This window comes from Mesoplodon bidens (assembly GCF_964165515.1).
Source record: "Mesoplodon bidens genome assembly, chromosome: 6".
In the NCBI taxonomy this organism is placed as follows: Eukaryota; Metazoa; Chordata; class Mammalia; order Artiodactyla; family Ziphiidae; genus Mesoplodon; species Mesoplodon bidens.
Genome location: NC_138162.1, coordinates 10241052 through 10268341, shown reverse-complemented (window position 1 = coordinate 10268341; position 27290 = coordinate 10241052). Strand labels below are relative to the sequence as shown.

At 42.3% G+C, this 27290-nt stretch overlaps 2 protein-coding genes across 8 annotated transcripts in view; one reads left to right on the top strand and one right to left on the bottom strand.

Annotated features, from left to right (window-relative positions):
- Window positions 1–19394, top strand: part of GAPVD1 (GTPase activating protein and VPS9 domains 1) — a 73040-nt gene extending 53646 nt beyond the window's left edge. For 6 of the 7 annotated variants that reach the window (XM_081237390.1, XM_081237395.1, XM_081237393.1 and 3 more), the window contains 9 exons: window positions 2289–2411; window positions 3833–3962; window positions 6084–6193; window positions 6886–7045; window positions 8075–8262; window positions 8974–9187; window positions 11643–11715; window positions 12986–13183; window positions 15366–19394. In XM_081237390.1, the coding sequence (XP_081093516.1) occupies window positions 2289–2411; window positions 3833–3962; window positions 6084–6193; window positions 6886–7045; window positions 8075–8262; window positions 8974–9187; window positions 11643–11715; window positions 12986–13183; window positions 15366–15506 (1337 nt within the window). In that variant the 3' untranslated portion in view covers window positions 15507–19394. The remainder of the gene's footprint in view (window positions 1–2288; window positions 2412–3832; window positions 3963–6083; window positions 6194–6885; window positions 7046–8074; window positions 8263–8973; window positions 9188–11642; window positions 11716–12985; window positions 13184–15365) is intronic. The other variant, XM_081237392.1, reaches the window with a different exon arrangement.
- On the bottom strand, window positions 10698–11108 carry LOC308619017 (small nuclear ribonucleoprotein G-like). Its single transcript, XM_081237481.1, has one exon. The coding sequence runs from the start codon at window positions 11059–11061 to the stop codon at window positions 10867–10869; it is 195 nt and encodes a 64-aa protein (XP_081093607.1). The 5' UTR covers window positions 11062–11108; the 3' UTR covers window positions 10698–10866.
- Window positions 19395–27290: the final 7896 nt, after the last annotated feature.

Genomic DNA, 27290 nt, shown 5'->3' with positions numbered 1-27290 from the left:
ACATCTGACTCATGCCAGGCACTGTGCTAAGTGTGGTAGGTGTTCAGTCAAATCACACATGACTCTTGTTCTTTAGGGACTTACAGCCTGATTCAGAAGCAGTGGAAAGGCATCCTTTCGGCAAGATTTTTATGTTTTCTTACCATGCTCCTGGCTTTAGAACACCACCACCATTCACAGAGTAGAATGCTCTTAATAGAATCTCAGGTTTTCAAAATGTTGAATTAATAACTTTGGAGAAGTTTTATTTTTTTACTCGTGTCTTTGGGCAATACATTTTTCTTAGTCCTTGGTGCCTAGATTGTAAGCTAAGTAGAGTAAGTTTTTTTCCATAAAATATTTCATTTTGTTTGTGTTTGATTCAAGCGGTTTAGCTTCCCTACGGGTGCAGAAATTTCTACCCACTCCTAATTAATGACCCAAAGAAAAGTATCATTAAGTCAATTTTTTAAAATGTTACGAGAGGGAATTTCTTAACAGTCTGTCCATAATCTTGCCGCCTTAATTTTCTTTTTTTCATGTTTTCTCCCAATCTTTCCTTATCTATACCTGGCTCTTCATGATGAAATCAGAGTGTGTATGTAACTTTGTATTCTTTTACCACATGTTATTTCATAAACCCTGTCCCAATTTCTGCTTGACATAGTTGGTTTTTTAATAATTTTTATTGGCTCTGAGATCATCTTATCATTTTATTGTGGTGTGAACATTCTCTTGCTTTTCGATATTTAAATTGTATCCATTTTTTTTTACTATGAAAATACTGCTCACAGCTTTGTATGTATAGCATTTTTTGTCTATTTTAATTGTTGTCCTCAGGTAAAAATTTTAAGAACGGTGTTACAGAAATAAAAGTTATAAGCAACGTGATTGCTTTCACTATGTTTAACCCTTTTTTAGAGCCCTCAACAGCACTCAAAACCAATAGCAAAAAAAAGATTTTGTAATGATAAAGGTTTTATCAGTTTACATTTTGAAGAAGATCAGATTTTATTAGGACTCTATTATCGTGCATTCAAACATCATTGTAGCAGAAAGATTATATCATTTTGGAAATCGTTTCTCCCTACAGTTTACCACAATTTTACGGAGACACGAACACTAAATATTTTTTTCATGGAAACAAAAGAAGAGCCTATGAGCATACTACTTAACCTCTTTCTACCTTGATTTCTTCTTCTTAAAACTGGGGGTGATAGTAGTACCTCCATGTAGGGTTGTTGCGGTGATTAATTGAGATCATTCATATGAGGTGTTTAGCACAGTTCCTGGCACGTGGTACATGCTCAATAAATGTTAGCTGCTGTTAATATTAGCTGCTATTAACACGTACACATAGATAAATTCTAGTGATTTTTATCTGTTTTAAGACTTTTTAAAAAATGGGATTCTACCAGAATGTAGACATGACCTGCTTGGCCTAGATCTGTCTCAGGAGTTTGCATTTCACTATGGAACTATATTTTGTCCCATAGATCTGTAGCACTTCTTTGCTTTGTTAACTGTTAATGAGTGACTCTGCCATCTGACTCCAAGAAAACATTGTGATGTGCTGATTTTGCTGACTGGATAGTGGGCCAGTCAGTAACCAATGCTGCACCTGTGATTGTGATAAGCTTTTTCTCTGTGCACCCCAGGTACAATTCCAGCACTCCCCAACAGTGTCTAGATTCTCTAGGAGTGCCTCTGACACCATTGCACGCACAAAAGTGCTCTAAATCCAGCAGCTGAACTGTCATAGTGAGACTTAGTAAGATAGAATATGAATATCTGAAGTTTCCAAATGTGGTGTAGTGAGAGAAATTCATGAAGGAAGAGTGGAGGAAGACCTTTTAAAAGTATTATTTAAAAGGGTTTAATTTGAAGTTTGAGTACTTTTTTTCCTCCTTCAGCATAGAGATGTCTGAATAAATGAAGTCTGCGTATAAAAGTGCAGTGTTGGAAGTTCTGGCAGCATGAATTGATAATAACAGTGACTTGAGTGTAAACACTTTATAAACCCATCATCCATTCAGTCTGCACTGAACTTTTTGACACTGTCATGCAGAATTCTGATGATGATGAGAAAGTGGAGTAATCCTCCCAATTTCGTGCTTTGGCGAGGCTCTCAGACCTAGAAATGGGATGAGTAGGCAGCTGCATGGTGCCTCTTATAACACTGAGATATGTGCTCTTTTTAAGTCTTACCTCCTAATCCGCCTTTGGGATTATGCTACTGGTGTCGTACTAACATCAGAGTGGGTGCAAACCAAGGGGAGCTAATTCTCTCCCTCTCCTTTCCCCTTCAGATGACCCGAGCCCTAGACTCAGTGCACAAGCTCAGGTTGCTGAGGATATTCTGGACAAATACAGGAATGCCATTAAACGAACCAGTCCCAGTGAAGGAGCACTGGCAAACTACGAAAGTGCAGGTGATAATCATGATAAAGAATGGAATAGTAACTTTCGTATCACAGTGATAAAGGTGGTCCGAATTAAAAGTAACCTTGTAATAGCTACTTTTGAAGAGTTGTCAGGAAAATATGGTACAATTCCCAAGATAGAGTATCTCTGGAAGAATCTCTGATAAACTGGTAACGTGAGTTGACTCGGGGGGGACTCATAGGGAGCCTGAGAGGAGAACTTCCTACATTTTTTTTTTAATTTATATTTATTTTAGTTGTGCCGGGTCTTAGTCGCGGCACGAGGGATCTTTATTGCGGCACGTGGACTTCTTAGTTGCGGCATACGGACTCTTAGTTGCAGCATGCAGGATCTAGTTCCCCAACCAGGGATCGAATCTGGCCTCCCGGAGTCTTACCCACCGGACGACCAGGGAAGTCCCATCCTACGCTTTTTTTCTTTTGAAAAGATTTAAAATAACAAAGAATTTGAAGGAATAGTACGGTGAAGGTCTATATTCCATCTACCTAGACTTACCAATTGTTAACATTTTGCCACATTTTCTATATATTTTTTTTTCCTGAGGCACTTGAAACTGTCTCCTAAGAATAAAGATATTTTTTCTACATAGACACAGTTTCTTTATTACACTAAGGAACTTTTATTTCTTTTGATTTTATACATGCATGTATTAACTAAATTGATTAATTAAAAACATAAAAACAACTGTGGGAACCACGGGTCTGTCCTGGCTGCATTTGTGAGTTCGTACCCAGCTCATTCTCAGGCAGTGGGAGCAGCCCTGGTAATGAGGACCGGAAACCTCAGTGCGGCCTGGCCAAGGGGTTTACAGCCAGCTGTTTTCTGACTGGGCAGGATTCCATGTCTGTAAAATGAGGGTGTTATGTGAAATGATTTTTTTTTTTTTTTGCGGTACGCGGGCCTCTCACTGTTGTGGCCTCTCCCGTTGCGGAGCACAGGCTCCGGACGTGCAGGCTCAGCGGCCATGGCTCACGGGCCCAGCTGCTCCACAGCATGTGGGATCTTCCCGGACCGGGGCACAAACCAGTGTCCCCTGCATCGGCAGGTGGACTCTCAACCACTACGCCACCAGGGAAGCCCTGAAATGATTTTTGAGGCCCCTTTTAGTTCTGTGGTTCAGTGATCGTGATTACAGAGTATTATCTTTATTAAGTTAATAAAGACTTTCATTGTTTTAGATTAGGATTCAGATAAGAAGTAAAACTATTTTCAACAACTGCTCTCTTGATATATTATCATTGCTATCAATAATTTAGTTAAGTGTTTGAAGTTCCTTTTTTCCTTTTTCTTTCAAAGAACTCTTGTTGGAAGGCACAAGTTAATTTATTGAGTTGCTCTGAATACCTCCCAGTGCCAGAATGTTCCAGATTAACCTGCTTATTCTTTTGGGGGGCTGGGTTTTGTTTAGAAGTTATGGGTGATGGTGAAAGTGCACACGATTCGCCTCGTGATGAAACCCTACAAAACATCTCAGCTGACGATCTCCCAGATTCCGCGAGCCAAGCCGCCCACCCTCAGGATTCAGCTTTCTCTTACAGGTATTTCTTTTATAGGATTTAGGACCTTTGGGTTTGAACTTTTCATCACCATTGCAGTCACTTCAAGTCAGGTGTTTCATTGAGTCACTTAATAAGTGTGTAAAGCAGACAGATAAGAATGAAATACTATTCACTGAGAAGACTTTGCTTCCCTTGTGGATGTCATACATCAAAGGCTTTAATTCAGGGATTGAAAACAAAAACAAGAAAACCTCATATGCTCACAGGGGCCACATAAGGAATTTATTTTATTTATTTTTTTATTTATTTATGGCTGCGTTGGGTCTTTGTTGCTGCGTGTGTGCTTTCTCTAGTTGCGGCGAGCGGGGGCTACTCTTCGTTGCGGTGCGTGGGCTTCTCATTGCGTGGGCTTCTCATTGTGGTGGCTTCTCTTGTTGCGGAGCACGGGCTCTAGGCTCACGGGCTTCAGTAGTTGTGGCATGCGGGCTTCAGTAGTTGTGGCTCGAGGGCTCTAGAGTGCAGGCTCAGTAGTTGTGGCGCATGGGCTTAGTTGCTCCACAGCATGTGGAATCTTCCTGGACCAGGGCTTGAACCCGTGTCTCCTGCATTGGCAGGCGGATTCTTAACCACTGCGCCACCAGTGAAGCCCCACATGAGTAATTTAAATGGAATAGTGGCAGTGCCTGTGCCTGTGCAGAATTCCCAGCTCTGTGTGTGAGAGGTGCTAGGGCAGGACTGAGGTACATGGAGGGTCCGCTGCAGAGTTGTTGAGTGACCCACTGTCCCCAGTAAGCCTCCCAGTTTGTCATTCTCCTCATTATCTGGGCAGGTCTCTCCATTTCTAACAGGGCTTGAGAAAGAAAATGACTTTAGGAGCCTGAAAAATTTGCTTTTGTTTCATAGGGAACCTGTGTTTTTCCAGACACGGATTATCACTTTTAAAGCACTGATCATCCGTCCATCTCCCTGTTTTTATCTCTGACTTTGCCTCTGTCTTTCTTTCTCTGTTTTTAAACTTTTTATTTTAGAAAATTTCAAGTATGTACAAAAATGGAAGAGTACAGTGATGTGCCTGTTACCCAGATTTAACGGTTACTAATACGTGGCCCATATTCTTTCATGTTTACCTCCTCCCCCAATTAATTTAAATCGGACTCTAAGCAGCATATCATTTTATTTTATTTATTTACTTTTATTGAGGTATAGTTGATAAATAATATTATATAAGTTTCAGGGGTACAACACAGTGATTAACAATTTTGAAAGATTTTAATTTTAATTTTCCAGCCATGACTTTACTGTTATATAGATTTGGAGTCTCTGCAAAGTAGGCAAATGTTACATTTGTTTGGGTTGATTTGTAAGTTACTCGTTTTAGAGGAAGCAAACCAATAAGGAAGGACTCACAACTAGTCAGATGAGGTGGACAAGTGATAATCCTGCAGGAGGAGCAAACTCTGGCTTGTTCTCGGAGGTGTTTCGACTCCTTTTTTTGGATGGCAGCCTTGGACGCTCTGAAGAAGCTCTCTGGTCCACGCCCTACATTCCCCTCCCAGTATGAAGGGCTGCCCTGCTGTGGAGGGTGACGCCTTACTGAAGGGTGCTCTGCCTGGTGGTGGCAGGTGGTTCAGTGGCAGAAGTTGAAAAGAAGCAGGTTTTGGCTCGACACAAAGTTTCAAGCAGCAAGGCAACAGAAAGAGCTTCTTGTCGGGAGTCAGCTTGTCTTGTGGCAGGATCAACATTCCTCAAGAGATGTGGTAGAAAGCTTCCTAAGTGTGGCGGTGAGATGGGTCTGATGACTTCTGCTGACTCCCTCCCAGCCCGGGCGTCGGGCATGATCCAGCCTTGACTCTCCTCGTGGTGCTTAGCACAGAACTCAGTGTGTGTTAGAAGGTCAGAAAGGATTTGTTTGATTCTGGGGACTTTACCGAATGGTCCTTGCCCAGAGCACTTTTGCAGCCTTGCTTCTCAGGTAACTAGAAAGCCCACTCCTTAAGGGAGGTGTCAGTCAGTTGAAAATTATCTTTTATTTATGACCACTTGAAACATTTGAGTCCTGACGTGGTAGCCTATTGATTTGTATAGTAAATATGATAATAGTTCATAAAATATGACCATATGTGAACAAAGAAATTAATGTATCTTCAACTCATTCTTCAGAGATGCAAAAAAGAAACTGAGGCTTGCTCTTTGTTCTGCGGATTCTGTTGCTTTCCCAGTGCTAACCCATTCAACAAGGAATGGTTTACCAGACCATACAGACCCAGAAGGTAAGATGCCGCCTGATAGTTTATTTTTTCCTATATTTATACGTTGAACCGTATGAAATTGCCAGTATTCAACTGTATTTAAACTATACAGCAGGGCTTCCCTGGTGGTGCAGTGGTTAGGAATCCGCCTGCCAATGCAGGGGACATAGGTTCAAGCCCTGGTCCGGGAAGATCCCCCATGCTGCGGAGCAACTAAGCCCATGTGCCACAACTACTGAGCCTGCGCTCTGGAGCCCACGAGCCACGACTACTGAGTCCATGAGCCACAACTACTGAAGCCCGCGCACCTAGAGCCTGTGCTCCGCAACAAGAGAAGCCACCACAATGAGAAGCCCTAGCACCACAATGAAGAGTAGCTCCCACTCACCACAACTAGAGAGAGCCCGCACGCAGCAACGAAGACCCAACATAGCCAAAATTAAATAACTAAAATAATAAATTTATTTAAAAAATAAAAATAAAAAAATAAACTCTACAGCAGTTCTGTACAGTTCAATGTAATACATTTATATTAGCTATCAGTTAAGGGCACTTTGATTACTGATGGCTCATTAAAATGTACTCTGATTGATACTGCTTAGTTCTACTGATACAAGCATAATTGACATCCCAAAGGCTGAGGGATGACCTTCAGCTTATGAAAAGCCTGTGGAAATTCTCAACAATAACAGAATTTTTATTTTTTTACTTAGACAATGAAATTGTCTGCTTCCTAAAAGTTCAAATAGCTGAAGCAATTAATTTACAAGATAAAAACTTAATGGCTCAACTTCAAGAAACAATGCGTTGTGTGTGCCGCTTTGATAACAGGACTTGTAGGAAACTACTGGCTTCTATCGCCGAGGACTATAGGTAATTATACCCCACATGTTTCACTTATACACCTCTTTTCAGCTGCAAGTATTTTCTTCTCGGTCCTTGTTTCAGAAATGAATCTAGGCTCACCACAAAGTGCTTGGTTATGTTTACCTGGATGTAGATTTCCAAGGAATACATTTGGATATTTAGTCTGGAAATGTAGTTATAAATGAGCAGCTCTTCCTAACACAGAGTGCAGTTTACTTCAGCTTTGCCCCACCTTTAGCGGAGGGGGCGCCAGGATAACTAGGATATCATTTCCCTTTTTTAGAGGGATAGAAAAGACTGCATCCTTGGACCAGGGAAGCAGGTGTAGGTCTTGGAATCACTACCCTTTGTCTGTTGCCAGTCCCTTGCTGACATTAAAACGTAGTTGAGAAGCTTAGGAAGTAAAGAGGCTTAGGGAATGGGTGCTCTAATGATTGCTGCGTTTAGACTGTAAGCAAATAATTAGTGGTATGTTTAATGATCTAGCAGTATATTAACCTGTATTTTGTTGTTATTTTAGTCATTGTAGCAATCAACTTCCTGTTAATTATGAGGTTCTACCAGCATGGAGACTGCTCCAAAATAGCAGACCAACGATGCAAAGGGACTTAGTAATGTTTAGGGAATTAAGGGGCTAAGTGTTCAGCCCAGTAGATGATGTTCTTGACACACATGCAGAATAGTTCTGTTTCTTTCTTTTTTTTTTTAAGTTGTAGTTGACTCACAATGTTACATTAGTTTCAGGTGTACAACATAGCGATTCGCTTTGTTTTACAGATTATATTCCATTTAAAGTTGTTATAAAACATTGGTTCTATTCCCTGTGCTGTACATTACATCCTTGCATCTGGTTCTGTTTCTTGATCTGGAGCATAATTAGTCCTCAGGAAGGTTGTCTGCAGCCTGACATGCTAATTTGTAAAACCGAAGTCTTCGAAGTAGTTTTTTCATTTAAGGAAAAATCAGGACTCTTAGTCTCCGAAGAAAGTGTGCACCGTGTATGTCTGATGTCCTGCAGAGCGTATTTCCTTTTAGGAAAAGAGCCCCCTATATTGCTTACCTCACTCGTTGTCGACAAGGACTGCAGACCACGCAGGCTCACCTGGAAAGGCTACTGCAAAGGGTTTTGCGGGACAAAGAGGTGGCCAATCGATACTTCACCACTGTCTGTGTGAGGTTGCTGCTTGAGAGCAAAGAAAAGAAGATCAGGGAATTCATTCAAGGTAACTAGAGACCTTTAGGTTAAGCTGTATGTTATTGGGAAGATTTGGGAATTTTTCTTTTGCTGCTTTTTTGAGTAACTACCTGTCTAAGAGCAGTTCCTTAAATTAGCAATTATTTCTTAGTTATTAAACCTTGATGTCAAACCAATAAATTCCATGTTTATCCTGGATTGAATATCTATAGTTTATTAAAAAGTTGGGAGAATTACAAAGTTTGGGATCCACACAATTTTTCTCTTTTAAAAAATTTTTTTTTCAAAAACAAAGCTTATCTTTTTGTAACAAACCTCTTGTTCTTAAACTTCTACATATTTCTTACCGTTCTCCTGTTTTTAATGATTTGGCTACATTTTCCCCCAAAATAAACCATGCCCAGATACTTTTGGCTTTAAGAGCATGAGTATCTGCATAGCTAGTGGGTTAAAATGAATTCTAGGGCTTCCCTGGTGGCGCAGTGGTTGAGAGTCCGCCTGCCGATGCAGGGGACGCGGGTTCGTGCCCTGGTCCGGGAAGATCCCACATGCCGCAGAGCGGCTGGGCCCGTGAGCCATGGCCTCTGGGCCTGCGCGTCCGGAGCCTGTGCTCCACAACGGGAGAGGCCACAACAGTGAGAGACCTGCGTACCGCCAAAAAAAAAAAAAAAAAGCTAATAATTTCCTATTTGAAATTATTCAAATACCGTCTTTTAAACATTATTATTTTGCATTGGAGACTTTCAGAAACTCACGGCAGCTGATGATAAAACTGCTCAGGTGGAAGATTTTCTGCAGTTCCTTTATGGCGCCATGGCCCAGGATGTCATATGGCAGAACGCGAGTGAGGAGCAGCTTCAGGACGCCCAGCTCGCCATCGAGCGAAGTGTGATGAATCGGATCTTCAAACTTGCCTTCTACCCTAATCAGGACGGGGACATACTCCGTGACCAGTGAGTGCTTCTAAGTGTAACGGCCTGTGTGGGACTAAGTAGGAATATGCCAGCCAACCCCATTATTTTAGACAAGCTCTACGTGAGACTTAGTATCTGAGTAGTAAAGGAAAAAATACATGTTACCTTTTTTCACCTATCAGAGTTATCAGAAAGAATGACAATGCTCTGTTTTCAGAGGTGTGGGGAATCAGGCTGGAGGGTGTATAGATTGGTACGGCCTTGATGGAAGGCACTGCTGTTTACTCTGTCTCAGCTGTTCTTCCCTTCTTTCTTCTACCTACTCTTACCCTTCAGATCTTGACTCAGACATCACTTCCTCGGGGAGACGAATCCTGGCCTTTCTGACTAGGTTAAGTGCCCTGTCAGCGCTCCCCCAGGCCTAGATACCTTTCTTTAGCACTTGCCACAGTTGCGGTTTTACATTTGTTGGAGGCATGGTTTCTCGAGCTGGCACTACTGACATTTTGGGCCAGATAATTCTTTGAAGTGAGAGGCTGTCCTGTGCATTGTAGGACATTTATCAGCATCCCTGGCCTCTACATGCTACAGGCCAGTAGTACCCTGCCAGGTGTGAGGACCAAGAATGTCTCCAGACATTGCCAGATGTCCCTTGGGGGCAGAATCATGCCTGTTCCTGACCACTGGTTTGTGTGATCGTTTGATGAATGCCTGTATCCCCCACTGGATTGTTCCCTCTGTGAGAGCAGGAGCATAATGCTTTTATACATCACTCCATCAGGGCATCAAGCACAGAGTATGACTTCTGTTATAATATATGCTTATTATTTGTTTGGAATGAAAAGTTATATATTTGAAAATCAAAATATCTGGAATTGTATGGTATATGAATTATATCTCAATAAAGCCTATTTTTAAAAGTAAGCCTAAAAAAATTAATCTTGAAAAAAAAATCTGGAATAATGACAGTGGTTATTTTGGGGTAATGAGGCTATGGATGACTTAGCTTTTTTTTTTCCCCTTCTGCATTTTCTTGACCACAGCTTTATGATGCTGTTTCTGTCCCAAGCATGTTGAGATGGCCACCGTGCCCCCCAGCAGTGACATTGGCTCTCTCTGTGGGCTACTCTCAAGGGCCCATGTAATAGGGTGGCGTAAGATTTTCTTTTTTCATGGAAATTTTACAATATTGTATGTATATTTGAGAAAGTTCACTTTCCTGTGGGTGGGTTAGGCTTATTCCAACCTGCCTCTCTCGCTTGTTCATGGTCTCAGAGGCTTTTTACCCCTCCCCAAGTTTCTGTGTGGAATTTGCCAAATGGGCCCTATTTTCTTTCTAGAGCACCAGTTTTTGGCTTCCACAGTGGGATGAGGAATGGGGACATTCAAACTGTACTTACTGCAAAGAGCACCTTTGAAGCAGGTTCTTCCTGCCCTCTCTTCCGTGGTGTTTCTGTGGGTTTGTAGAGTGGAGAGTTAATCCTGTGTTCTGGAAAGAACACTCGAAGTCAGGAAAGCTGGGTTTAGCCCCTGCTCCTAACCACTGTGTGGCCTTAGGCAAATCCTTCTCCTTTTTTTTTTTTTTTTTGACTATTACAGAAGTTTATTTAACAAAAAAGTTCGGTAAGAAAATGTACACGACCCAATTTTCATCGTACTAAAATGTGGAGAGGGGACGTGTGGAAGCAGCTGATTTCTCTGGTGAAGACAGCCATTGTTCATACTCGTTCCAAGGCTTCTAACGTGATGATACTATTTCCTCCTATTACCACCATTCCAATATTGTTCTGTTGCCCACTAGTTGCCATCTCCACACATTCATCTATCACAAGATTCATAAAGGGATCAGATCCCCTCACTATTCCTTGGACATGTCTGCCACCATTTAATTTCCATGGTAACTTCTTGTCCATAAATTTCTTCAGCTTGGGAGGGTGAGCTTTGCTCCTGATGTCTACTCGAGGAGCTCAGAGATGCCTCCAGACGGACCTCGAGCTGTCCCTCTCGCTCCAGCAGTAGGCCCGGCGCTTTGCGTCTGACCCCTTCTCCTTTTTAAGAGATTGTCATCTCTGAAATGAGAGGTGGAGCGGCCTCAGAGTCCCTTGTCTAAGCATCTCTGACCTTTGGTTTCTGACCCCTGACCGCTCTGCTTCCTCTCGGCCTATTACCAATGAGTTGTCCAGTTAGCTTCTAGGCTAAGGCCTCCTCTGCTTTCTCCCTTGGAATGCTGTCCTAGTCCGGGAAAGGAGGGCTTCTCTTCTCCCTGCGTCCCCTTGGCTCACTCAGCATTTCTAAGCAGATCCTAAATGTGAGATTTTTTTTTTTGTCAAGACAGAGTACTTATAACTAAGAGATAGTCTCAACTGTATTTGTAATCTGTATCTAGACATAAGTTTAAAACGTTTTAAATGTTTTGAAAAAAATCAATTACGACTATCGGTGTACCTTGTTTTCTGAAATATATATTTACTTATGTATTTTTTGGGGTTTTCAGAGTTCTTCATGAACATATTCAGAGATTGTCTAAAGTAGTGACTGCAAATCACAGAGCTCTTCAGATACCAGAGGTAATAATACAGGTTTATATAGTGTGGGTGGTATTATTTAATTAAAAATTGCTTGGTGTACCATGTGCATGTTACCAGTTTTTCAAGGAAGCAGAATGTAATAAGTTGTACAACACCCCTTGCACTAGCTGCAATTTGGTCTAACTGTAAAGTTCTCAAAGGTCCTTCCACGGATTAAAATTCCCTGGCATGGGAAGGGACCTTAGTAGTGGAGAGGAGGGAGGGCCAGCATGGAGGAGCCCCTGCCCTGACGCCAGCCCCTGCAGGCGGGTCTTCCTGTCCGTAGCTGTGCTCCTCCTGGGGCAGCAGTGCTGTGCACTGATGCTTTTATAGTCACGTTTCTGCAGGAAAGTCCCATGTGAAGAAGGGATCCGGTGGTGCTTCAAAGAGTGTGAAAACTGCTGCCCAGGAGAGGGAATTGAATCTGAATGTGACCTCAAAATTACCTTTTAGTTATTGATATTAGCATTTTTATCTGTCATACAGCTCTTACAAAATCTGAAAATAAGAACGTTTTAGGTATACGAGTTTTCTGGTTGTTTTATTAAAATCCGAACATTAAGGGGACTTCCCTGGCAGTCCGGTGGTTAAGACTCTGTGCTCCCAATGCAGGGGGCACGGGTTCATCCCTGGTCAGGGAACTAAAATCCTGCATGCCGCATGGCGTGGCCAAAAAATAATAATAATAAAATCCAAACGTAAATTGGCATAAAGTTTTTAATTGTCTTCGATTTCTAGAACTACTGCAACAAAGGTACACATTCATTTTTAAAGTATCTTAAAAGTAGCTTGTTTGTGCTTTTGCAATCAGCAAAAAATACAGAGATAAGTTCCATTCTAGCTCTTTAAGAAAGATAATTGTTTGAAATTTTATGAGTTCTAGGTTCTGTGTTATCATATGCCTCTATTAATGTATATCTGGGTGGTATTTTTGTGGGGGGCCACGCCCGGGGCTTGCAGGATCTTAGTTCCCCAACCAGGGATCCAACCCAGACCCGTGGCAGTTAGAGCACAGAGTCCTAACCAGTGGACTGCCAGGGAATTCCCCTGGGTGGTTTTATTTTAAAATGGAAAGCAAATAATTTAAAAGTTTAAAAGTTAAGCTTCAGTCCTAAGCGGGATGACGGGAGGAATCGCGATTTGGTTTTACTGGAAAAAGGGAAAGGCAACAACCTTACCCTTCGGCCTCCTGATGTGGAGGTTGCTCTAGTCGCTGCACGTAGTTGGCGTTTGATCCAAGATCTGACTGTCTCTGTGTTGTTTCACTTAGGTTTATCTTCGGGAGGCACCGTGGCCATCTGCACAGTCAGAAATCAGGACAATAAGTGCTTACAAGACGCCCCGGGACAAAGTGCAGTGCATCCTGAGAATGTGCTCCACGATCATGAACCTCCTGAGCCTGGCCAACGAGGACTCCGTCCCAGGAGCTGATGACTTCGTCCCTGTTTTGGTTTTTGTGTTGATAAAGGTGGGTCCCTCACTACCATTAGTGAGAATAGTTTATTTGCTGTCCTGAGTCAGGTGGTGCAGATGTCACCAGATGTTAGAGACTTTGGCTCTTTTACAAGTTTCAAGCTCTGTGTCACCCAGAAAGGAAGTATCTAATGTCAAGTTTTGTTCTGTCCAGAAGTTAGGATTTTCCAAAGAAAGGAGGGGAGGACTAGATTGCTAGAACATTTTCAGCTTTTTTTTTTTTTTTTTTTCTTTCGGTACGTGGGCCTCTCAGTGTTGTGGCCTCTCCTGTTGCGGAGCACAGGCTCCAGACGCACAGGCTCAGCGGCCATGGCTCACGGGCCCAGCTGCTCCACGGCATGTGGGGTCTTCCCGGACCGGGGCACGAACCCGTGTCCCCTGCATCGGCAGGCGGACTCTCAACCACTGCGCCACCAGGAAAACCCCATTTTCAGCTTTTAAAGCAGTGCCTGAAGGTCTTGGTTGGAACTCAGTAGATAATTACTGAATGAATGAATAAATGAGGGCAAGTTCTTTTTATCATGTTTGTTTGTTTTAAGTAAATTTATTTATTTGTTTTTGGCTGCGTTGGGTTTTCGTTGCTGCACGTGGGCTTTCTCTAGTTGAGGCGAGCGGGAGCTACTCTTCGTTGCAGTGTGTGGGCTTCTCATTGCAGTGGCTTCTCTTGTTGCGGGACACGGGCTATAGGCGTGCAGGCTTAGTTGCTCCAAGGCATGTGGGATCTTCCCGGACCAGGGCTCGAGCCCGGGTCCCCTGCATTGGCAAGCAGATTCTTAACCACGGCGCCACCAGGGAAGTCCTTATCATGTTTTTACCATCTTCTTTCTCACTGAATTCTTCATAGTACTTATCACATAAACTACTACATTTACCAATCATCTTTCTCCTGTTTTAGCCTCATATTTTGTAATTGTACCATATTATTTTTAAAAGTACTGACATTTCTTTTCCTTTTTTGACTTCAAAGTTTCATCATTTAAATGGTTTATTTTGAACATTTTGGTCGGGGGGTGGGGAACCATATGGTTTGGGTGCACACAACCACCAAATAACTGCATCACCCGTGTGTTCCAGTCAGCTCAGCCCTCTGTTGATGTCTAAAGTATATCTGGCATATAGCTTACTAATTCTTTTTTTTTTTTTTTTTTGGCGTTACGCGGGCCTCTCACTGTTGTGGCCTCTCCCGTTGCGGAGCACAGCCTCCGGACGCACAGGCTCAGCGGCCATGGCTCACGGGCCCAGCCGCTCCGCGGCACGTAGGATCCTCCCGGACCGGGGCACGAACCCGCGTTCCCTGCATCGGCAGGCGGACTCTCAACCACTGCGCCACCAGGGAAGCCCATAGCTTACTAATTCTTAACGTTTGCAGTATTTCTGCAACCTGAACTCTGAGCTCAGAGTCAGAACCTGTAGGATCAGCGTGTGATCAGCCTTCATAACTTTTCCTGTTGCCCATTGCTCCTCTCTCTTCCACAGGTGATGTGTTTAGTCTCTACACAGAGCCAGTTTAAGCTCCTTTGAAGGAACAGGGCTTAGCCTGTCCTCCTAACTTAATACACCTGTGTCCTTTCTCGCCACATGAAGGTGAAAAAGCAGGAAATGTTCTGTGTTACCTCTTGCAGCAGAGGACATACTCTCTTTTTTAGTTTTTTTTTTCCACAGCTGATTCTATCTGGACTTAACTAACCAGATATAACTCAATTTGCCTACAGCATTTCTTTCCTTATCTAGCATTCTGAAATCCTGGGATGTTGAGTAAATCCACTGGGATTAGTTCAGCCTCTTTAAGGATCAGGGAGGTCAAGTGCTTTGTTAGGATAGAAAGCTCTAGATAGTTCAGCTAGGATTAGAACCTGAGTAGCCTTTCCAGTACTGCTGCTACTCATAGTAGCATAGTAGGGTTTACAAATTAGTTCCAGAAAGGATTTGGGGGATTATTTTCAAAAAGACTGGTATCTCTCTCTCTTTTTCTTTTTTTTTGGCTGCGCCCGTGCAGCATGTGGGATGTGGGATCTTAGTTCCCTAACCAGGGATCGAACATGTGCCCCGTGCAGTGGAAACATGGAAAAAAGACTGGTATCTCTCTCCACAGAAAAACATTTCAAGATGTTACCATAAATGGTATTTGCAGAGCTATACAGCTGAGTAATTGACTCTTTTATTTTTCACTTCTCTAGGCAAATCCACCCTGTTTGCTGTCCACTGTTCAGTACATCAGTAGCTTTTATGCCAAATGTCTGTCTGGAGAGGAGTCTTATTGGTGGATGCAGTTCACAGCAGCAGTCGAATTCATTAAGACTATCGATGACCGAAAGTAACCAAGACCAAGGCCCACCAAGGCAGCAGACCGTTAGGGGGGCACATGGATCTCTTAGAAAATGTACCAGCTGCTCTGAAGGCTGAAGATTGTTTTTGTATAATATTGTACAGTGTTGAGACCTTTTAAAACAGATCTTTACTAAACAGATTAATGAGCTAACAAGCAGGTTCTCTTTTCTTTGGGCTCTTTTCCTTTCTGAGTTGCATATTTCATTAATTTCTTGTCCCCAAGTAGAGACTAGTACTGCAAAAAGGGACCACATTTTTCAGGTATTTTGAAATACTGAAAAACAAAACAGAATCTCCTAGAAAATTCCTAGATTGCCGTTTATGGATACCCATTGTTTCTTTTCATTAAAAGAAAAGAAAAGAGAGAGAGAGAGAATAGTACACCTCTTTTAAGGTGCTGTCTAATCTTATATGCATCTAATGGAAGGAAAATACCAGTTGCACTGAGGATTATAATAGTGGTGACATTAGTGGCATTATCTATAAATATACTCACCTAAATTGAAAAGCTAAGAAGGAAATGTAAATATAATATATATTTATATTTGATGTAATATGGACATCTTCAGATTCTAATAAACAAGGAATATTGCTGATAGTAGGTTGTCATGTACCCTCTTGTGAAATGGTTTCCTTGACAAAATTTAAGCTGAGCTTAAAAGCAGAAGGCGAACAAATACACAGAAGTATTTATTAAAGTGTAATACAGTTTATTGAACTTTCTAGGTGTGGAATTTGATGCACAGGCTGCCTTTGATGAAGGGTATAGAAATCACTGAGTACATCACTTAAACATTTCTCATCATGGATGTCTTTGAGCCCGCAGTAGGAGATAAGACTCTTTAATTGCCATACATTACATACAAAGGAACAGTAGATATCTAATACGTTCTTGTGGTACTTCTCATCTGAAATGCTAAATATAGTGTAGAAACCCCAAACAGAACTCCTTACAAACCTTTAACTGTAATATATTTTTGATGATGATTCACATTGAATGCACATACCAGGAATTCAGTGAATGTCATTTTATTAAAAACTAATTTGTATTGTCCGCTCTAGTGATACAAGTTTTACTAGTGATAAACTATTTTAATCAACCATACTATTCTTATGGGAAAAAAATCTATTTTGACAGGTTTCTGTGCCTTTGTTTCCCTCTTCTGAACAAAAGTATGTGTTTCTGTATTTTGGTTTGATTGTATGTTGATAAGTAATCAGGAATGGGTTTTGGTGTCTGAGAAACTGGCCAAGGAAGCCCACCAAAGCTTCAAGCACAAGTCTTATACATAGGTCATTACTGACTGGTTATACTTTTTATGTTTCCTAAACATGTTTAGCTTCTTTTATAAAACTTGGTCCCCTACTTTGAGTCTCTTGTTGCTGGCAGCATTTCCAGGCATTTTTAAGGGAACTGTGACCAACAGCCTTGAGCAGATGAGTACAGAGGCTGTCTCCTCCCTCTCTCCAGGAACTGTGTGCTCCATTGTTCCTAGAGAAGCTGGGTTTTCTTTATGCCTTGACCTCTTGTTCCTTTATTCTAAAATGCCGAGATAACAAGTTGCATAGGAGTGTGGGATGTGGTTTCTGCCTTTTAGGGGGAGATCAAAATTAAAGTAGTACTAAAAGAATGTCCTGTGAATGTTGGATCAAGAAATCTGTGTACAGAGTCATGTGCTTCATGGGCTGCAACTGTCAAGCTTGTCTAGGTCTTAGAAGTCAAATCCCATCATAAATACTTTACAAGACAAACTGTCTCTCACGATTTCTAAGGCCTAGGAGGAGTTTAGCATTTGATTCAATAAATGTTAAGTCAATAGAAGACTTGGAATAGTTGAAATTCATTGTTTTGGGATTTAACTCATAGGTCAAGGAGAGATTTCTCTCCCCCATGATGATTACTAAATCTAGTCCATGTTGTCACTGTGGAAATAAATATGAAGATGTGGACATTGCACAGGGCTCTTTCCTGTGGTGGAGAAGGTGGTGAGTTTGGGGTGGTGGGTTTGTATCTTGTGGAGGCAGGAGATTGGGCTGTGCAGTGGGCTTGAGATTGGGCTTGAGACAGTGGTGAGGGTAGGACCCCAGGGATTTGGCATCAGAGTTAACACCTGAGGCACGTGGTGGCAGAGAAGCACAGCTCAGCTGTCTAAGCTGTTTTCCTCTGGAAACCTGTCAGGAGTAAGGACCACTTCAGCATTGATCATCACTGTTTTAATTTCATGACAGCATTTATTATAGTGTTGATTTCTGAGTTTAGGAATTGGTAACTGTCTGCATGGCAGTGGTGGGGTGTGAGATAGGGAGTCATTTGATTTTGCTCTTTCAGGAAAGAGGAATAGTTGTTCTTGAGATGTTTCTTATCACACTTCCTCCCGGTACATAGTTTATATGAAGGATTGTGCAAAAGTACAAAATCACATACAGGAAACCATTCGGTAGCCACCGATTATTACATGGAATTTACAAAGGTATTAAATGTTAAATGTTCACTGAAATCTTGTGGAATTGTGTAATGAAAAATCAGTTTATATTTTGTATTAATACTCTGCTTCTGGAGACAAGTAATAGAAATACAGATTGAAGATTGTCCTTGTAAAATTATTATTTTTTAAATCTAGTAAACATTTTGTTTTCTTTCTCTAGGTCAAATCTCAGCCACAGTTACTGATTTCTCCTGCTTTTTCTTTTTAAAAACCTGCTTAGGAAAGCCCTTTTTATACAGATACGAAATCACTGTAAGAGGATTAGGCTTTGTGAAGGGTCAAAAATAGATGTGGATGTGATGCATGGTTTTTCTTTCCCTGTTGTGTCCTGGAAGCCTTTAACGTAGACTTTCAACATACATGTTCCTGAGATGCATAAGTGAGAGAACAAAAACCCACGCCAGACCGTGAGGAGGCCACGTTCTGGCCACGAGAAGCTGTAGCTGACTGCGTGCCAGTCGGCACCGTTTCCCCATTTCCTACCATGGGAATTCCATGGGCCAAGTGAAGGTCGATGTTGTGAGGTTGTAACACTTCCTCTCTCTGATGAGATTGAGTGTGAAAAAGGAAAGTAGGAACACACTTGCTCTAAATTGTTAATGGATTGCGTAGCAGTGATAGAAACGTTAGTGGACTCAGCTTCCTCCATTTATGTGTGTCCTAGACTTTCTCTTCCCTCCCCATTCCTGCTTTATTTCTTAAGGAAAAGTCTGTCCTCTTTTTAGTTCTTTTAACTCTAGTAAGTTTATTCTATGTGTAATGGCCATACTTTGGGGGGCGGGAGGGTGGGAATCAGAAACAGTCTTGAAGCTCAAAGAATTTTCTGTGAGTAGATGAATAGTGATGAGATACTTGAGATACTTTGAATGCCAAAATGCTTGAGAATGTTGCCAGATTAATAATCATTTAATATATTTTAGAGTGTAGGTTACCCAAGGAGTAGGGTGACCGGGAATAGCTTTATTACTGTTGAGAATACTTGGAGAAAGGAAGATGCAGTTTGCTTCAGCATCAAGGTAGGTGCGGTTGAGCTGTGGGGTCACCACGGAGCCGCGTGTCCTACAGGCCTGTGCTCAGCGCAGGTTAACTTCACGAGAGAGGAAGTCCTCTACGCTTGGTTAATGGCAGACAGTGTGGGCAGGGGCCACACGCCTTAAGAATTCACCTCTGCTGAGTTGATATTCTGTCTTGTCCACTGTATTCTTGTGCTTCACCTGTATTAAATAGCTTTGTACTGCCTCTCCTCTTGAAACTGATAAAACCTTATATAAGCCTCGGTTAATGAGCTTGCACCATCTTGTATATGTACAGGAAACCCATCCTGTCTCCTAATGTGATTACTCATGTATGATATCATTGTGTAAAATTGATTAAAAAGGGAGAGCAGTTGAATTCATTGGGTTTTATGTTTCCATCATCTATTTTGTATTCAGAAGCGTTTCTGAAAATTTCTTTGACTTCTCAGATGTTACTGATGTTCTCCATGAATTCACACTTGTCTTTTTCATCTGAACATCTAAGGGTATTTTTTAAGTGCAGTACAGGAAGGAATTAGAATCATCCAGCAGTTACTAAAGAGATGGTGAACGTTTACTCTTTTAACCCGGTTCCTGTCTGACCCCTGTATTTGGTAGCTGTTCATCAGCCTTAGTTCTGAGCGCAGAAGTTCTAATCACGGTAGTCACTGAAGCCTTTACTATCTCAGCTGAGGGGAGTTTCTGTTAGCCAAGGACCCCTTGTCTCAAAGGCAAGCTCACTCCACTCGCTGGTGGAAAGGCGCTTTCTCCATATCGATTGCACTTCATTTGGAAGGGAACACTTAAAAATTGGATTAGGGCTCAGTTTTCATTCAGTCTGTTCAGTATTAAAATTAATACTGTGACTTGCCTAGAACTGAAAATAGAATTCAACTTTTCTTGCCAACTTGGAATGACCTATGTCACCTGGACTCTTGTTATATTTGTGCCCACTCAACACTCTCTCTAAGTAACTGGCTCTGCAGCTTTTCCCAGAGGATGCAGAGCTAGTGATGGTGTTTGGCTAGGCCTCCCTGCAGTGCTGCCTAGAATACGTGTCAGGATGCTGGAAGGTGAAATCAGGTCGGAAGCTCCTCCTGGCTGTAATGTGTCCTCTACCTAGAGATTTAAGTATTCATTGAAAAGCTTTTGCTTCAGTCATTTCATTCCAGAAGAATCCTACTCCATGTTCTTAGGGTATCAAAATGCAGTACATAGACTTTTTAAAAAATTGATCGAAGAGGCTGGAAAATCTCTGGTTGTGGGGATCCAGGAAACATCTTCCACATTTTCTGCTAAAATGGAAAAAACTCTCAGTTCCCAGTCGTTGAACCTGCTCTAGACAGCGCACATGAAAACCATGGTAATCTTATCTCTGTTAACTAGGAATTCAGCATATTGCTGGCCAAAAACATTAAATTTTATGCTCCTGTGAAAAAAAAGTATCCAGTGTGATTTTTTAGAATAGACCATTTCATTTCAGCTCTCCTTAGCCCTCCTAATTTGTAGTTTTGACAAAACTTCTGTTACCAAGGCTGTTGGTTAATATACGTAACTGCTGATGTTTCATATCAATAATTCCTGGTGAATTCAGTCAAGGGATCTATCTGATCTGACTCACTCTGACCAAATGAATTATAACCTTTGGGGGTGGCACCCAAAATAGGTCCATTATTAAGTGCCCTAGGGAGTTCTAGAAACCAATGTTTTCCAGACTTCACTGTTGAGAATCACCTGGTACTCTTGTTGGTAAATCAGAATCCATAGGGGATGAGACACGAATCTTTCAACAAGTACTCCAGGTGACTTATTTTCACGGAAGTTTTAAGGAGCACTGTGAGTCAGCATTTCACTAAGTATGGACCAGTGGACCACCTGCACCATCCACCTGGGGATGATAAACTGCCAACTCATTATCCCACCCCAAGCCCATTGAATCAATTTTGGGAGAAGAGCCTGGGAAAAAAATCTGCATGCCTAGCAAACTCCCCTTCTGACTGATGCTCACTAAAATTTGTGATCTGTGAAAAAGGTGTTCAATTCCTAAAGGCTTAGCTCCACGTCCTCAAGGGGTCTGAGGGAGGAAGTCCCTTTTAAAGGATAAAGGACCTGGCATCCAGTCCATATCCTTTAATGACAGTTTTTTTTTTTTTTTAATTTGCTTAAATCTAAGGATTATCTGTACTGATAATCTGTCTGGTTATGTAAAAACTGTTTCTTTCCCAAACCTCAAACTGCTAAACATCTGATAATCCTGGTGTTCAAATTTCTGTATGAAAACTTAACTTGTCTAATCTTCCTCATTGTTTTAGCTTTTAACATGGCTGTTTCATTTCTGTTGTGTTTAGTTTCCATTCATAAGTGGTGTCCCATGTAAAATAACAGCATTGGTTCCAGCAGCCTCTGGCCTCCAAGTGGACTTTTGCCCCCAAAGGGCAGCCTGGCCTGCCCCCTGCTGAAAGTGAGAGAACCTGTAAGCAGCGAGCTTCCCCTCCTATTTCTGGTCCCCTCAGTCGCTAGGTGGGTTCCAACTCCTCCCTCTTGCCGGCTCACTTTTTGATCAGTAACAATCCCTGTTTTCCTTGTTGTGGCTGTGATGGTGACAGTTGAGGCTGAGTCTGTTGCAGCTTAGGGGTAGCAAGCTGGGAGTGAGCCAGCCCGGTGGGGAGGAAAACTGGAAGGAGGTGCGTGCATAAGAAAATAACAGGCGATAGGAAGGGGCGGTGCTAAGGCCATCCTCCTAGCACAGTGTCACAGTGATGCCCAGAAACACCTCCTCCACAGCAAAGCTGGGCCACACCCGTGAGACTAAAGAAGTGTTTTCCCTTTCTGGATCACTCTTGCCACTTGCTGGAAAGCCACAGGTTTCAAGTGGTGTGTGGTTGTAACACCAGGTCCAGGGGCCTGAAGACGGTTCTAATCTTAGATCTGCCACTAACCAGGTCTAAGGCAAGTGAAAACCTCTTTGAAGGGCTTTTTCTGAGTTGGGCTTTATTACCTTAGTGATCCTGGACATCCAGTCTTGGTGAATATATATGTATATATGTACATATACATATGGATGTATGAATATGTATATATATGCATATATGTACGTGTATACCTGTGTATATATACACACGTGTATATGTGTGTGTGTGTATATATATATACACACACACATGTATATGGCTTTGAAATATTTCTCCCATGCTAGCATTTAACTGAGGGATGTAGTAAACTGCAGTGACACTGCAGAAGTTGCCAGAAGGACCATGGGTGTTTGGAAGCCCTGATGGAAGAGGCTGCCCAGTGAGCTGACTCAGGGAGGGACTTGAGACTCCAGCCAGTGAACACAAATTTAGGCACCAAGCTTCTTTCTAATCTGGTTTAATGAACTTGCATCAGGACTGATGTATTATGGGTGACAAGACACAGGCCGGGTAACCCTGGAGTAGCACTCCTCTCCGACATCAGCCAACAGAGCCCAGGGGCAGCACTGGATCTGCCTCAAGATATCCCAGGAACACACAAAACACCTGTGAGCACAGAAACCACTCCACCTGTTTTTAACTAAAAGGCTCCCTTGTGCGCTTAAGTCTGTGCTGCTGTGATCATGAATAATAAAAACAGTGACACAGTTTGTGAAACTTCCCTTTATGTTGTTGACTGAAAAAAAAAAAAAACAGCATGAGAGCTGTGAGTCCAGTTTTGTTTGGGGACTTACTAAGGAGACAGCTCTCAAATAGCTCTGAGGAACTGCTCTGAAGAGTAAGGGCAAGGTCAGTATATATATGATTTTGGTGGAGGGGGTACGTGCAATCAAGCACACATCTCGGTAGAAGGTTGCTGCTAGTCAGGAAAAGCGAATGTCTCCATCAATGATTTTAGTGCTTTTCTAGGTATGAGAAGATGCAAGAAATTGGGTTCATAAACTTTTCTCCTGAAACTACCTGAAGGCCTATTCTGCCAGTTTTCCCAGAGCACAGAGTGCCTCATTCCTGATCTCCACCCTGAAATCCTTTCAGGGCTGTGTTGAAGGTCAGCGACTGCAGGGGCTAGTGACCTAATTATAGAACAACCTAAGTGTCCATCATCGGATGAATGGATAAAGAAGATGTGGCACATATATACAATGGAATATCACTCAGCCATAAAAAGAAACGAAATTGAGCTATTTGTAATGAGGTGGATGGACCTAGAGTCTGTCATACAGAGTGAAGTAAGTCAGAGAAAGACAAATACCGTATGCTAACACATATATATGGAACTTAAGAAAAAAAAATGTCATGAAGAACCTAGGGTTAAGACAGGAATAAAAGATACACAAGAAATACAGCTACACGTGGAACAACTCCTACAGAACACCTACTGAACACTGGCAGAAGACCTCAGACCTCCCAAAAGGCAAGAAACTCCCCACGTACCTGGGTAGGGCAAAACAGAGAGATTCCTGCACAGAGGATCGGTGCCAACCGGCACTCACCAGCCCGAGAGGCTTGTCTGCTCGGCCGCCGGGACGGGCAGCGCTGGGAGCTGGGGCTCGGGCTTCAGTCGGAGCGCAGGGAGAGGACTGGGGCTGGCGGCGTGAACACAGCCTGAAGGGGGTTAGTGTGCCACAGCTAGCCGGGAGGGAGTCCGGAAAAAAGTCTGGACTTGCCGAAGAGGCAAGAGACTTTTTCTTCCCTCTTGGTTTCCTGGTGCGCGAGGAGAGGGGATTAAGAGCACTGCTCAAAGGAGCTCCAGAGACAGGTGCGAGCCGCGGCTAAAAGCGCGGACCCCAGAGATGGGCGTGGGACGCTAGGGCTGCTGCCGCCGCCGCGAGGCCTCTGTGCGATCGCAGGTCACTGTCCACGCTCCCCTTCCGGGGAGCCTGTGCAGCCCGTCACCGCCGGGGTCCCGTGATCCAGGGACGGCTTCCCTGGGAGAACGCACGGCGCGCCTCGGGCTGGTGCAACGTCACACCGGCCTCCACCGCTGCAGGCTCGCCCCGCACTCCGTGCCCCTCCCTCCCCCGCAGCCTGAGTGAGGCAGAGTCCCCGAAGCGGCTGCTCCTTTAACCCTGTCCTGTCTGAGCGAAGAACAGACGCCCTCCGGCGACCTACACGGAGAGGCAGGGCCAAATCCAAAGCTAAGACCCGGGAGCTGTGAGAACAAAGAAGAGAAAGGGAAATCTCTCCCAGCAGCCTCAGAAGCAGTGGATTAAAACTCCACAATCAACTTGATGTACCCTGCATCTGTGGAATACATGAATAGACAACGAATCATACCAAATTGAGGAGCCAGGAGTCAGTGCTGTGCCTCTGAGGTGGGAGAGCCAACTTCAGGACACTGGTCCACAAGAGACCTCCCAGCTCCACATAGTATCAAACGGCGAAAATCTTCCAGAGATCTCCATCTCAACACCAGCACCCAGATTCACTCAACGACCAGCAAGCTACAGTGCTGGACACCCTATGCCAAACAACTAGCCAGACAGGAACACAACGCCACCCATTAGCAGAGAGGCTGCCTAAAATCATACATAGTCCACAGACACCCCAAAACACACCACCAGACGTGGACCTGCCCACCAGAAAGACAAGATCCAGCCTCATCCACCAGAACACAGGCACTAGTCCCCTCCACCAGGGAGCCTACACAACCCACTGAACCAACCTTAGCCACTGGGGACAGACACCAAAAACAACGGGAACTACGAACCTGCAGCCTGCAAAAAGGAGACCCCAAACACAGTAAGATAAGCAAAATGAGAAGACAGAAAAACACACAGCAGGAGAAGGAGCAAGATAAAAACCCACCAGACCTAACAAATGAAGAGGTAATAGGCAGTCTACCTGAAAAAGAATTCAGAATAATGATAGTAAAGATGATCCAAAATCTTGGAAACAGAATAGACAAAATGCAAGAAACAGTTAACAAGGACCCAGAAGAACTAAAGATGAATCAAGCAACGATTAAAAACACAATAAATGAAATGAAAAATACTCTAGATGGGATCAATAGCAGAATAACTGAGGCAGAAGAACAGATAAGTGATGTGGAAGATAAAATAGTGGAAATAACTACTGCAGAGCAGAAGAAAGAAAAAAGAAGAATGAAAAGAACTGAGGACAGTCTCAGAGACCTCTGGGACAACATTAAATGCACCAACATTCGAATTATAGGGGTTCCAGAAGAAGAAGAGAAAAAGAAAGGGACTGAGAAAATATTTGAAGAGATTATAGTTGAAAACTTCCCTAATATGGGAAAGGAAATAGTCAAGTCCAGGAGGCACAGAGAGTCCCATACAGGATAAATCCAAGCAGAAATAGGCCAAGACACATATTAATCAAACTGTCAAAAATTAAATACAAAGAAAACATATTAAAAGCAGCAAGGGAAAAACAACAAATAACACACAAGGGAATCCCCATAAGGTTAACAGCTGATCTTTCAGCAGAAACTCTGCAAGCCAGAAGGGACTGGCAGGACATGTTTAAAGTGATGAAGGAGAAAAACCTGCAACCAAGATTACTCTACCCAGCAAGGATCTCATTCAGATTTGATGGAGAAATTAAAACGTTTACAGACAAGCAAAAGCTGAGAGAGTTGAGCACCACCAAACCAGCTTTACAACAAATGCTAAAGGAACTTCTCTAGGCAAGAAACACAACAGAAGGAAAAGACCTACAATAACGAACCCAAAACAATTAAGAAAATGGGAATAGGAACATACATATCGATAATTACCTTAAATGTAAATGGACTAAATGCTCCCACCAAAAGACACAGACTGGCTGAATGGATACAAAAACAAGACCCATACATATGCTGTCTACAAGAGACCCACTTCAGACCTAGAGACACATACAGACTGAAAGTAAGGGGATGGAAAAAGATATTCCATGCAAATGGGAATCAAAAGAAAGCTGGAGTAGCAATTCTCATATCAGACAAAATAGACTTTAAAATAAAGACTACTAGAAGAGACAAAGAAGGACACTACATAGTGATCAAGGGATCGATCCAAGAAGAAGATATAGCAATTGTAAATATTTATGCACCCAACATAGGAGCACCTCAATACATAAGGCAAATACTAACAGCCATAAAAGGGGAAATCGACAGTAACACATTCATAGTAAGGGACTTTAATACCCCACTTTCACCAATGGACAGATCATCCAAAATGAAAATAAATAAGGAAACACAAGCTTTAAATGATACATTAAACAAGATGGACTTAATTGATATTTATAGGACATTCCATCCAAAAACAACAGAATACACATTTTTCTCAAGTGCTCATGGAACATTCTCCAGGATAGATCATATCTTGGGTCAGAAATCAAGCCTTGGTAAATTTAAAAAAATTGAAATCGTATCAAGTATCTTTTCCGACCACAATGCTATGAGACTACACATCAATTACAGGAAAAGATCTGTAAAAAATACAAACACATGGAGGCTAAACAATACACTACCTAGTAACGAAGTGATCACTGAAGAAATCAAAGAGGAAATTAAAAAATACCTAGAAACAAATGACAATGGAGACACGACGACCCAAAACCTATGGAATACAGCAAAAGCAGTTCTAAGAGGGAAGTTTATAGCAATACAATCCCACCTTAAGAAACAGGAAACATCTCGAATAAACAACCTAACCTTGCACCTATAGCAATTAGAAAAAGAAGAACAAAAACACCCCAAAGTTAGCAGATGGAAAGAAATCATAAAAATCAGATCAGAAATAAATGAAAAAGAAATGAAGGAAACGATAGCAAAGATCAATAAAACTAAAAGCTGGTTCTTTGAGAAGATAAACAAAATTGATAAACTATTAGCCAGACTCATCAAGAAAAAAAGGGAGAAGACTGAAATCAATAGAATTAGAAATGAAAAAGGAGAAGTAACAACTGACACTGCAGAAATACAAAAGATCATGAGAGATTACTACAAGCAACTCTATGCCAATAAAATGGACAACCTGGAAGAAATGGACAAATTCTTAGAAATGCACAACCTGCCAAGACTGAATCAGGAAGAAATAGAAAATATGAACAGACCAATCACAAGCACTGAAATTGAAACTGTGATAAAAAATCTTCCAACAAACAAAAGCCCAGGACCGGATGGCTTCACAGGTGAATTCTATCAAACATTTAGAGAAGAGCTAACACCTATCCTTCTCAAACTCTTCCAAAATATAGCAGAGGGAGGAACACTCCCAAACTCATTCTACGAGGCCACCATCACCTTGATACCAAAACCAGACAAGGATGTCACAAAGAAAGAAAACTACAGGCCA